Here is a 12,747-nt window from a genome sequence, read left to right as displayed (position 1 = left end):
GAAAGAGAGCGAGAGAAAGGGAGAGAAAGAGAGGGAGAGAGAAAAAGAATAAAGAGTAGAGCGTCTGGAATGACGCGCGGTGGTGATAAAAATAAAAACGCGGAGACGGTTTTAAGAACCATGTGTATTTTCTTCGTGAAATTGAAATATTCAAATAGAAATCCTTATGAAAATATAAACATGAGTATTACAAGAAAAAAAAAAACATGTGAATTGTATTCGTGAGTGTCATATTTCTAAGGAAGATAGATCCACGGGCGAATGTTTTATAGCAGTTTCCAGAATCGCTGAATCGCTTGTTTTATCCGGTAATTTGCGTCGATTAAAAATAGTCCACATAATAATAATAATAACGGATAGTTTACTCGGAACCGTGGGTAACAGAGCAAAAAAAAAAAGAAGAGAAAGAGGAGAAAAAAACGTAGACGAAGAAGAAGTAGAAGATGAAGAAAGCACATCCGGAAAAAGCCCGTGCGGAATCACGAAATAAAGTCACGAATCAATAAGAGGAAACTGCTCCTGAAACATTGCCCAGCGAAACCAAAGTTCCTACTACGTTTTATAAAGTATATAACTGAACTGCAGAATATTTGAATTGTAAATACGCGACGAGCCGCAAAGTTAAACTAATAATAATAATAATAATAATAATAACCACGATACAATCAGCAATTTAACGACGCTAAAATACGACTAGCCGATCAATTGATTCGACGTTGCTGCTGTCGGAGAACATCGATCACACCTCGTTACGGAGAGGGGAATCGTACAACTCGGTAAGCTGCCTTCGTCGAAGACGGGAATCAATTGATCATGGCAAACGAAATAAGCACACAGTCGGCAATTAAGCACATAAGTATACAACTAAACTAAGCAGCCGTAGCTTTAGCTTGAATGTTAGCACTTAGGCACACACGATGTAACATTAAATTACGTATTTAAATGAAGGATAAGAATTTTAGCCGTTAAGCGAATACCTGTGTAAAATTTAGTAGGTGTCCACAAGAATAAAATAAAAACATATATTGTGGTACAAATAACAAAAAGTCGTACCTGTGTTGCGATTTTTCGCGTTTTACAGTGTCATGCGCTTTCACGAGTGACTATTATTCGTTATTTTTTGCAACAACGTAATAAGAGAAACGATCATTACTAAATGTAACTTGTTATGGAGTCTTCTTTGTGAGCATCGTCTGTGTGTCAGTTTTGAGTCAGTTCAAAGATACGTTTCTCTCGTCCTCTAATAAATTCAAATTAAACTCGAATACCTTGCGAAGAATGCATTATTTCTTACAATCGAATCCGATCAACGACATCTTTCGACAATATCTTTGCTAACGATAAATAAGATACGTCTCAATTTCGAGAGTGTAGTTGTGCGTTTAACGCATAAATTTACTTCCATAAATTTCTTACTTTGGCACATATATCGGCGATAATATCAAAAAATAACATTTCCCAAGAATCGCGCACGATTCCATCGATCGTCCGGAGGATTATCTAAACCAAACTCCATACTTCGTACTTTATCGGTTGATTTCGTTATCATTCATCAACTCTAACTCGGGCCTTTTAACGGAAATGGCTTTCTCCGCTTTGTTCGTCCACTCGATAACGCCGTAACCAGCCATTCCGGTGCACAGTATCCCGATCAGAAGGTACAGCTTCGTATAGGTACACAGATACGGACTATAGATGTACGTTATTACAGAACCAGTGGACTCCCACAAGCGGAAGTTGGAGAAAGCTGCCTCTTCCCGACCGGGGAATAAAATGCCGCTCAAGGCTGAAAATTTCACACGCAAATAGTCGTTAATTGCCAGAACCAAGTATCAGGTCGTCGCGAATTTATTCATTGATACAGCGTTTCCGCGAAGGCTGCTAGAACTAGTTAAAACTGTTGTACCGTCAGTTGGTTCACCGTTATTAAGTTCATCCCTTAAAATACCATATTTTCAGTAGCGCTTAAGAGTGTTTTTCATAAATTTACACTTTATCAAATAAGATTACGTTTCTATGCATTTATACATCGAAATAATAAATGTTAATTTGAAAGGAAGCTGACGTAAATGTACACAATATTACAAATACGAAAATATTATTTTTTATTTCTCTTATTAATGTTTATATTGGTCTTTAATACTTGTGACTGTTTTCTAAGCTTCTATCTTATACACAAATATGTCAAATTAGAAGAAATTTGTTGTGTCATGAGACTTCTGCATGCTTGCACATACGAGTTTATAATTAAATATTTCAGAAACGTTACGGTAAACATTGTGGAGATTTTTTTTGCGCATTGCTAGTTCGATTGACTTTTGTATCATGCGTATATTTGTATCATGCGACTTTTGCATCAGGCTTATTTTACATTTGTCAAATCAAATGCGCTCGAACCACCTTAAAAGGATCGCAACATGTACGTCCGTCGATACAACCTTACAATCAGCTGATAAGCTAGAAAACGCGACAGTTATCGTCATACAGTAACTTGGCAATGATTAGCGACGAATAGTAAGATTAGAGAGATACCGCGTCTGGTATCTAGGATAACGTGTGTGGTAACACAATTATTTGAATATAACGAACAATCTCATTAGGGATACCCTCGCGTCCAACTGTAGTTTATTCAAGCGTATTTTCGCTCACATACCGTTGACTTGCACCAGCCAGATCGAGTCACACACGCCCCACAAACCGGACAGCAGGAAAAAGATGACACCTTGGTCGGGCGTCGGTTTCCATTGCAACATGAAGACGAAGATGCCCAGGTGCAAACAGAATGCGAAGATCATCACGGGCTTCCTCCCGGTCAACTTCACGATGGATCCCGTGGCGAGTGCGGCCATGGCATTCGTCACGCCGAAACATATCATCACGTAACCGATGTTACTAATTCCACAAGCGCAGGAGACAAACGACTGCAACGGATAGAAGATATCACCGCTCCTTTACGACAAGACTTCTCATTTCTCATGTACTCTCTGAATTTCTTCAAGTGAATTTTCATTCAAAAAGGGTGACTCAGCCGCGTCGCTCGAATTCGCCCGCGACTTCTCACAGAAATTCTCCAGGGAGAATTCTACAGAGTGAATTCTCCACTTTGGATCGTCAAGTGGATATTTTCATTCGAAACTGAGCAGTAAATTTGATGTATGGGTTACAAAAAGCAATATTTCTTTTTTCTTTTTTTTTTTTATGAATCCACGCATCCCGTCTCTAGTAGGAAATTTGTTTCTTAGTAATTCTCAGGAGATGCAGCATTTTCCTATTGAATACGAGATGCATTACGAAATATATCGTAATATCTCGTATAAAAAAAATATTGCAATTTTTTTGTAGCTGATTACATACAACATAGAGCTGATTAAGAGTTGTCACTTTTCCTCGATAAATTTTGCAACGTATTCTGCACGTATAATAAGAAAATCTACATCTGAGAATGATTAAAAATAAATTCTCCTACTAGATACGAGAAACGTTACGAAACTCGTCGGGGAAAATGTTGCAATCTTTAGTCACCTGACTGTGAGTGCACTTTACCATCACTTGGAACAAGTTTTCCGTAATCGATTGAAATATTCACACGCATTGATTAAGAATCTACTTTAAGTTTGAACGACTATTTACTCTTGTATTTTTGGCATTATTTCTAATATCACTTGGAATGAATTTTCACTCGTTTCGAGAGAGATTTTACTCCAAGAAGTTTAAAGAGTAAATAACAATTTTGTTTAGTACTTTTTCTCTCCTCCTCGCAATTATGCGTGCATGTTCACTCACCGCATTGTAATCGGCGAATAAGAAGGCCTGTTCGGCGCCGATGAACATCGTTATCGGCAATATCAACAGCTGGCTCTTCTCTTTCAACAACTTTAATGTCACGGCCAGCAGTTTGAACCCAGACGAGCTTTTCACCGTTCGGGCTCTGTTCCTGTCGTATCTATACGAAACAGATATTCCTCCACGTCAGGAGTGAAACTTTCACGTAACATATCCCGTAACTCTCGGTTGCGTAATTCGATCTTCCGGTATTTTCGGGAGGCGATCAAAAATGTCGAAACACGGAGACCGTACCTGGATAAGGAATCGACGCCGAACGCTATTATCAGACAGGCTAGTATCATGCAGGCCAAATAAATCCCAGAGATCAGGTGTATTCGTTCCACCGGCGGTGGTTGCAAATTCGGGTTCTCGTCTTCCGCACCGGATACTCCACAGAAATTTGCGCCGCATGTTTCCGCGACGATGCTGCTATTCAGAGTCACGTTTGTCGTAACCGTGTCGATGCCGTAAGAAAGAACTGAGGTAAGAAGGAAAAAAGAAATATGTAAGAAGCGCGATCAATAAAATAAAAGCAAAAATATTACCAACGGTAACAAAATGATTTGTTTGCAGATGGATCACTAGTGACGGAATTTTTAACGGCCGCTTCGGAAGATCATGAATGGGAATGAGACATCGCCGGGATGCAACGAATGCTGTCGATTGTTATGCCGATGATTCCTCTGTCGCACGTAAGCACATTTGTATATTTAAGTAGAACGAAATATGGCCATTAGGATGCTCGGCCAAACCTTACCGTGCGGTCTGTGCGTCCATTATTCTAATTTTCTAATTGCGATGTCGGCAGAGCTGAAAATTCGCTTTCATCGGCCTTCGTGTGTTTTATAGTCCCACAGCTATGCATTCATGTGCGCTTCCGCGATAGGCGGCTACATTTCGCAGTGTTTGCCGAAACGCGGTATTTTCATAAAACGTCGATCAAACTGCCGATCAAGTAATTAAACACGTTTTACCCTAAAAAGGTAAACAAAGGAAGATGAAGCTTTCCGCAGCGTCGGAAAAAGTTCACCAAAGGCTCGTCTTTCATAGCGGTGACAGTTATTGCGTTTATCGGCTGTTATAGATTATAACGCGGTAAGGCGCGGTTAATTAGTTTTTTTTTCATGTTTATCGTTGAGAAAAAAGAAACACATACACCTGTGCAGTCGCGTTACATAAGAGATAATGAACACATTGAATGCATAATAAAATATATTACCCGAGTTGTGAACATTCGCGTGCGTCAACGTCGGCAATAAAATTCCGAGTCGCTAACGTTTCTATTTTGCAAACGCTGTGAAGCATAGCGGTGATTATCAATTAACGCTTGCATCATCGTTGCGCGATACGTCACCGAATTGATAGACCCACTCGTGAAGCAGATATTGTTCGCGCCCCGGTGCGAATACAAGCGCGATATATATATACGCGTGTGAGATATAAACTCGACTGAAATACGTCAACGGGACGTACGTACGTACCGTAAACGCGACGAGACCCACCTGCGGAAGAAATAAGATTTCCCCACACCTGCGCCATTTGATAGAACATAAAGAAGAGGCCGAAGAACCTCGTGACGAGGACGTCCACGGCCATGTCCGAGATAGTCGAGTAGGCCTCCGCCGCTACGGTCAAGTAAGTGCATTTCGCGCACCAAAGCGGCCCCCCGCCCAAACCGACCAACAACCCGGCGGGGATCATCGTGTAGAACTTCGGGTAAAATTGGGAAGCTATGAAGGGCATATAGGCCAATATGGAGACCGACATCGTCCACTTGCAGCCCAGCCAGCTGCAATAGAATTGCACAAATGTGAATTGGACAGGTGCTTCCGTCCGTTGGTTATTTAGGATATGAATCGGTGAAATTGGTCTTCCTTTTGTATCAAAGAAACGTACACGGAAATAACGCGCTGTTGAATCAGCGGAATTGGCAACGGCCCGTTTAATTGGAGCGAATCTCTTTGATTCAATAGCGCACGGTAAAAAAAATTTTGTTTTAAAATAGGATTCGTTGAAATTTGGTATCACTTCAACATGGGGGATCTGTTAAAAAGTATATAAATGTGACGTTTAAATTAATATATTTTTACCTTGCCAACGTGTATTAATTTAACATTATATTTGTGTACTTTCTAACACGTCTCCCGTGTTAAAGTAATAGCAAATTTCAATGGACCGTTTTTAACAGAGAATTTTTTCACCGTGCAATATCACATATGCCGATCAATGTGTGTGTATGTGTGTGTGTGTGTGTGTGTGTGTGTCGAAAAATAAGTTAAATAATGTTATCGCGAGCTAAAGTTTTCAACTTACTGTGGGACATGCGCAACCCAACGTGATTGAAGGAGTTAAGTGAGAGACGTGGTTGAATGCAACTACGGATAAATGGGCGGGGGTAATTAGCGGGGAATAGCGTGCTAAGGGCTGTCCGTTTTAGACCACTTTAAGTAGGGAAAGATGCGCCACTTGGGGGTTTTCTCGCAGGTGCGTTGAAGCACGTTCATCTCGCTCTTGGCGGAATGCTGGAACCCAGCGGGGTTTGCCACATAATACCGGGCCAAGGTGAAAACGACGAAGGCGTAATAAAGTTTAGTACTGTGGGGACTGTGGGCGGATCTGGCCGCCTATATGTTCCATATACACGGGAAACACATCAAGCACTTCCAGCGTGCGCGATGATCCAAGGCTCTCCTTCTCGTCACGAACGACACGAGCCGCATAACTTTCCGAAGGATATTTCTATTCGTTTTTCCCGTTCGTAACGACTGTTGCGCGACGGCGACGCGGTTATCAGACGGATTCAACGACGGATCTCGCCGTTTTCGCCCGTTTAGAACGCGGGACATTTATCACCGGCGATCGCGACGAGTCAAAACCTGGCTGGTTCTTGGTGTATTCCGGCCCGTTACGCGAAGGCGCACCGAGAAAGCGACGTACAAATCGCGCGGAATGGAATGAAATTATCCGAGCCGCGAAGGAGGATACCGAAGACGACCCTCTGATGATACTCGCGGTACCGTATTGATTTAGAACCGACCGTCTGCAACGCGTCTCTTTCGAAATGAATTGACATAACTATATCGTTTGACATACCGACCGGTTAAATCCCACTCACTGAGCCTCACCTTATGATCAGGGCGGGTAGAAAAATGTTGCTGAACAGCAGACTGCCGTAAATCGCCGACAAGGTGAACGTGCCCAGCGACTGATCGGCGTTGATCGAGCTCTGCAAGTTCGCGGCTCCCATGAACGCGGTAAAATTCACCATGAAGGCGCAGCTTATCGTCAGGATGTTCCGCATGATCCGCCATCGCTCGGACGGCTTGAAACTGGGACTCGGCGCCTTCACGAATTGTCCCGGCATTTCAATTTTGTCGGCCGTCATGTTTCCAGATGCCGGTCGATGCGCGATATAAATTTCCGACACGGAGATGCGCGCTCAGCCGCTCGCAGGTATATTTCCACGAGCACTTCTTTTTATACTCTTTTTTTTTTCTTCCTTCGTCTCACACGTTCATTTCCAAAAGTGCGCGAGGTGCTCGATGCTTCTATCGACTCCGGGGCTCATCGATGAAATGTCGTCGGCGTCGGTGAATTGTCGCTGACTCTCTCTTTCTCTCTCTGAAAAATGGAAGAAATGAAGAAATGATTTTCACAGCTTGTTGCACGCGTATTGCTATTATTATTACTATTATTATCCCGCACGCACACGCGTTATCTGGACGCGCGTTCTATTTCGCACACGATTCGCGCGGTCGAGATTATCGTTTCAGTGTTTTTCTGTTACCTCTTTTTCTTATTATTTGCAATGCATATCTCAAATCGACTGAATTAATAAGCCTCGTTATCTCGATCGTGATTCCCGGGTCGGAGGGGGCAAGCGATTACGGAAACTGTGGAATTAAAATTGGAGAACTGAATATTCAGATTTGTTCCCGTAATGGTAACCGGCCAGGCGATTTGCGTGAATCAGTAACGATTTCAAGGTAATCAGGGAACGAGCGTGTACACGTCGTTGTACTTTAATATATGGTGAATCAATATTATTTTATGGACGTATACGGACACTCCCGCCGGCCACTTGCGTGTTTTTCCTGTCTGCGAACGTTGTTTAAATGGCAAAGGACAGCTGCCCAACACGTGCCGTTGTAACACATCAGAGATCGGTACGGGGCGAGGAGGGAAGGAGGGAGGGGAGGCAGAGGACGCTCGAGCTGTAGACAACCTTCGAAATTTTTATTCCGCTCCGTTCCTAAAGATCTTATGCCGCCTCGTCCCGGGATATTTTTCTTTTCGTTCACCGTTTAGATACGCCGCTTTATGCAGGAACGTGACAACGAAAAAAAATTCCCAATCCGCTAGCACAGCCAATGGGATTGCATAACCATTGTCTGTTCGTGTGTCGCCGCGAGATACACGATTCCCTCGGCATCGATAGACAATCTGTCCTTGGGAACGGGTATCCTTGCTCCTTTCACGCACCTTAATCGCGAATGATACAATTTCCATTCCGATCGCACGCACGCCGCTTGGAATATGTAACACGCCGATCGGAACGGGAACCCTATCATTCGGAAATGGATGCACACTACGAGACGAAGGAGGTTTATCGACAAAACGTCCGGCGACGTTGAGCGAATGGACTATGACGAAAAATCTGTAACGCGGAAATAAAAGGCTGTTGCTCGTGCTGACATCATATCGTCGGCCGGGCACACGTGCTTGACCCTTTGAGATATTTTTAGCACCGCGGCGACAGACGAATCTACATATTTTATATGATGGAAAAATCTCATTTGAAAACTTTATTCCTTTGTTGTAATGTCACAATTCTAAATGTTGTAATTCCAAAACCTTACAAAAATCATTATCTCGTAATATTGCAATTTAATTTATTTTACTTTATATTCTTTTCTTTTCCGGAAGGATTTTTCTCGTAAAGTAAATAAATTAATCAATAAATAAATTTGAATCCGTGCAATCCACAGTTCAGATTTAAGCTATTTTGCCGGGGACGTTTCGACACACGACTGCAGGTAATTAATTTCTCTCAATGAAGTAATTTTTATCATTAATTATTGAGTTAATTCGTTTAATTATTTATTTAGCCAAATATTTGCGCCACGACGATACGAGATATCTTTGCCAAAAGTTAATGAGATATCGGGATATATTCGGCGCATCTCCGAGGTCGTGGTTTTCAAATTTCGCTGGCCGTTCCGTCGCTTTTTTTCCGGCGATAATTACAGTTTGCGTTTCACGAATGGAAAAATGTATTGTGCATGTGCACGAGGAAGTCAACGTGCGTTCCCCACGCAAAACATTTTTTTCGCGACATTAACATAACCGGTAGCCAGACGGAAAATTATTGTTATCCTCACTAGACGCGTGATCGTGAAAAACAAGTTACGTTTCCGAGGTGCTAATTAAACGGAGTACTAAATAATACTAAGATAATAGAGTACTAGATAATACTTGGCTATAACTATTGGCTATAGCTAGCGTCGTCTCGAACGGTAAAGCGGGCAGGGCGGTCGATAATTGCGACGTTGACCCCAATTACACACACATTACCCACGACTCTTGCAAAGATTATAATATTTAAATAATAACCCGTTATTTCGCGGCGACGTTACGTGCTTATATTGGTCTGATACCGCGATAAATTCGGAATGTTCTGTAATGTACAAAAACGGCAGCACAGCCTTGCGTGCGCGTGGCCGCGTATCTATGCGGTGCAGTTCAATTTGTCTCCGCCACATCATGTTGTCATTTTCACTCTAATGTCACTGTCGAGCGCAACCACGCAACTCCATTGAACGGAGCTTACGGACGACAATACGACGATTAAATATTCTATACGTTTCGCTCAAAGCAGAAATATCACGTAGTTAGATTACAATCCCTCCCAGTCGGGCTTAGCGAGACCCATGCGTAAATTACGAGAAATGTAGTTTCATGTCCAATATATTTTCCGCTTACCGGTTTCGAGCACGTGCCTTCATGCTGATCACTCGATTCATCTCATAAACGAGTTAGAGTCGCAAATTGTCTCCGCCTATTTTTTCTTTAATACACTTTTCTCTTAAGTACTAAATGACTGATTTTAACTATTCGATATATTTATAATATTAGGGACGAGTTAAATATCGGAATTAAGTAAGAAGTTTTAAAAATCCTTCGAGTATTAGGTTACAGATCAATTAACGTCTCAAGATGTCTTTAAAAATACTAACGTTGAAAAATATTAAGGTTGAATTAAATAATAGAATTAAATATGAAGATTTCTTAGAACATTGATTCAAGTTCCTTCGAATCGTTAGATCATAGACGAGTAATACGCGTGGAGAATGGACGGTTAAGTTTACTTCGATGGTTTAACCTCAGTTGGATTAACGTTCAGTTTATACGCGGGAAATTTTTTTAATTGAGGCGACAATTACCGCGCTGTGTTTACTCATAGCCAACGTACCTGAGTATCCCCTTCGATCCGTGTTTTCTCCTATTTCCCGCGGAGAAGCTGATCCTTCGTGATTACCGGCATGTGTGTGGCGACTTCGAGTTCGCTTATTTAAGCGCGACGAATCGAACGATACTGGCTGTGAATGAGCCGAAGGATCAAACGGTTACAGCTAACTCCCACCCACGTGCCTCACCTGCCTTCAGGTGAGTATGATATATCGACAGCGAGAGAGAGAGAGAGAGAGAGTTAGTAGGGATCGCGCGATGCTTATCGAATCCATGTCTCGGCTATCTGTGCCCGAGGCGCGTGTCACGCTATTGTGTCTTAATGGTAAAGCCTTTAAGCTGTGTAATCACCTCGATTAACTATCGCCCATTATCCACGGCGGTTACGGCCTCGTTGATCTGTCCGTGTTCTATGGCGTGGACTATCTGTAACGACCCGGCTAATCTCGAGGCAGTAGTGACACTTACATTTCCCGATAACAAACAAGACGCCATCGACCTGTGAGAGAGCTTCTCCTTCGAGAGAGCGGATCATATCACAAAGAGGCCCCGATACGCCGGCGAGATTAAGGATAGAGATGGGGGACCGAATATTAGAAACCGCGCGCACGCTCCCTTCATACTCCGTACGGAACATCAAAGGGAGGCTGTTCCGAACGGTGCGAAGGAACGGGTACGAGTTTTAACGAAAGGAGTCGCGCGAGCCGGAGGATATACGCCGGATATTAAAACTGAACGCCGCGAGAAAAACGTTAGGGACGGGGGGGGGGGAGGGGAGGGAGAGAGAGGGAAGAAACAGGAAGTCAAACAACGAACGGCGCGCGCGATATCGCGCATCGTAACGAAACGGAATCTCCGTATCGCAGCACGTATCGCGAAATTCTATACCGTCGAGATCGAGAGGGTCAATCTGTCCCGGAATTTAATCGCTGGACTCGCGAACTTAATTCACCGCAAATTGATTTGCTGCAGGCCGATTTCGGCAATAGGCGACATCCTGACGGCGGCTTTGGCCAGAAACGGATACATCGACGGGCCTGTAATCATCATGTGAGCTGCAAACCGTACACGCAGGATGAGCAGAAATTATAGTAATTAATTACGGCAACGCGTAGCTGCAGCAGACGCGAACGGAATGCCGGTGGACGCGAACTACGCCCTCCGGCGTAGCTACTCTCGCGCTCGCTCGCGCTGTGCGTCGATTTTCATAACTTCCACTTGGTAAAAGCGACGGGTCAGGGGGCTCTTTTAATCCCAATCTGACACACTGGAACTATTTTCGACCCCGACCGATCTTTCATTTCGAATTTCATCGCAAGCCAGTGGAATGAGCACTTCTGTTCCCGGCGGTAAAAGAAGTTTCAGCTGAGAGGAATATCAGACTTAAACAGAGTTAAGCCATTTCGGTTAGCTGTTATAAAGGGAAAAGGTAAAGTTAGGCTCGTTTCTGACTCCCCGTGTGTCACATTAAGGTGTCGAAGTGTGAAATAAAGGCAGAAAATTTTTCAGCTGTACTTCGGTTCTTTACATTATATACAATAATAATAATAATATAAATAATATTAATTAGTAATAATAATTACTGTTACTTTCTATATATAACATTATTTTTTCAGAAAACTTGTGCTTCCACCTTGTAAAAAATGCATCTCCAGTGTGTCAGATTAAGCTGCCGGAGAGATAAGTGCCACACGGGAATCGGACCGTTCTGGGTAGAAATTTCAGATTACAAGCGGAAACGTCGCGAAACTACGTGAGATATTGCGTTTGATCAATAAAGTCTTGAACAAACGGACCCACGGAGAAGGAGAGTCTCTTGCGATAAGAAAGACTAACGGAGCTCTCTCGCAACTGTGTTCATTAATCGTCAGGATTAATCGCGGAACACTCTATCGAGTTCCGAGGAAGAATTTATTTCGCGCGTACACCTCCAAACATCCGATTCTTTTAGTCTGCTTACGTAGTTACGTTGCAGCTGCCGGCAGCGCGGCAAACAATCGCTTTTCCTGATCGATTATTAACAAAAGTAAGCCGTCCATTAGCGAGCTTCCGCGCGTGCATGCGAGAGTATGTTTAAAGAATATGTTGAAACGCGACGTCGCCCCTCGCGCTCCACCCCTTGATTACCTCACCGCGCCATGATTCAGCGCCATATTTAATTAGACGAGTAAACAAACAATTACATCATTCATTTGCCGTTAGATGCCAGGCGCGAGGGACTGGCTGCACGCGTTGTTTATCACTTGTAGAAATCACACTCGTCGATAATTGTGTTTACAGATTTTCGTTACGACGACCGGTCGCGCCGTAATTAGCCGTAATTAATGCCCGCACGTAAAATCCGCTTACGGACGTTGCGCCCGTAAATCCGGCGCGCGCGGTACATTCACGCTACGCTAAATAGCTGCCCGCTGCTGACGACGCGAGATTGTTTCAGAATATTCGACAGAAGTG

The 12,747-nt window shown here is 43.1% G+C and overlaps 1 protein-coding gene across 1 annotated transcript; it reads right to left on the bottom strand.

Moving 5' to 3' along the window:
- Positions 1-106: 106 nt before the first annotated feature.
- On the bottom strand, positions 107-10,396 carry LOC106744257 (UNC93-like protein). Its single transcript, XM_014618878.1, has 7 exons — positions 10,298-10,396; positions 6,951-7,446; positions 5,328-5,614; positions 4,078-4,303; positions 3,784-3,943; positions 2,654-2,921; positions 107-1,786 (listed from the first exon to the last, which is right to left on the bottom strand). Exons 2-7 carry the CDS (start codon positions 7,208-7,210, stop codon positions 1,527-1,529), a joined length of 1,461 nt encoding a protein of 486 aa, XP_014474364.1. The 5' UTR covers positions 7,211-7,446; positions 10,298-10,396; the 3' UTR covers positions 107-1,526.
- Between the last annotated feature and the right edge of the window lie 2,351 nt (positions 10,397-12,747).

The sequence above is a fragment of the Dinoponera quadriceps genome, unplaced genomic scaffold (assembly GCF_001313825.1).
Source record: "Dinoponera quadriceps isolate SergipeBrazil2010 unplaced genomic scaffold, ASM131382v1 scaffold707, whole genome shotgun sequence".
NCBI lineage: Eukaryota > Metazoa > Arthropoda > Insecta > Hymenoptera > Formicidae > Dinoponera > Dinoponera quadriceps.
This window is presented reverse-complemented; position numbering and strand designations above follow the sequence as displayed.

Coding starts and splice junctions, on each gene's coding strand:
- LOC106744257 (XM_014618878.1), bottom strand. CDS start 7,210: ATGACGGCCGACAAAATTGAAATGCCGGGACAATTCGTGAAGGCGCCG. Junction 4,304..5,327: donor AAATCTTATTTCTTCCGCAG/GTGGGTCTCGTC, acceptor TTCTTACCTCAG/TTCTTTCTTACGGCATCGAC. Junction 1,787..2,653: donor CTGGCTGGTGCAAGTCAACG/GTATGTGAGCGA, acceptor TGAAATTTTCAG/CCTTGAGCGGCATTTTATTC.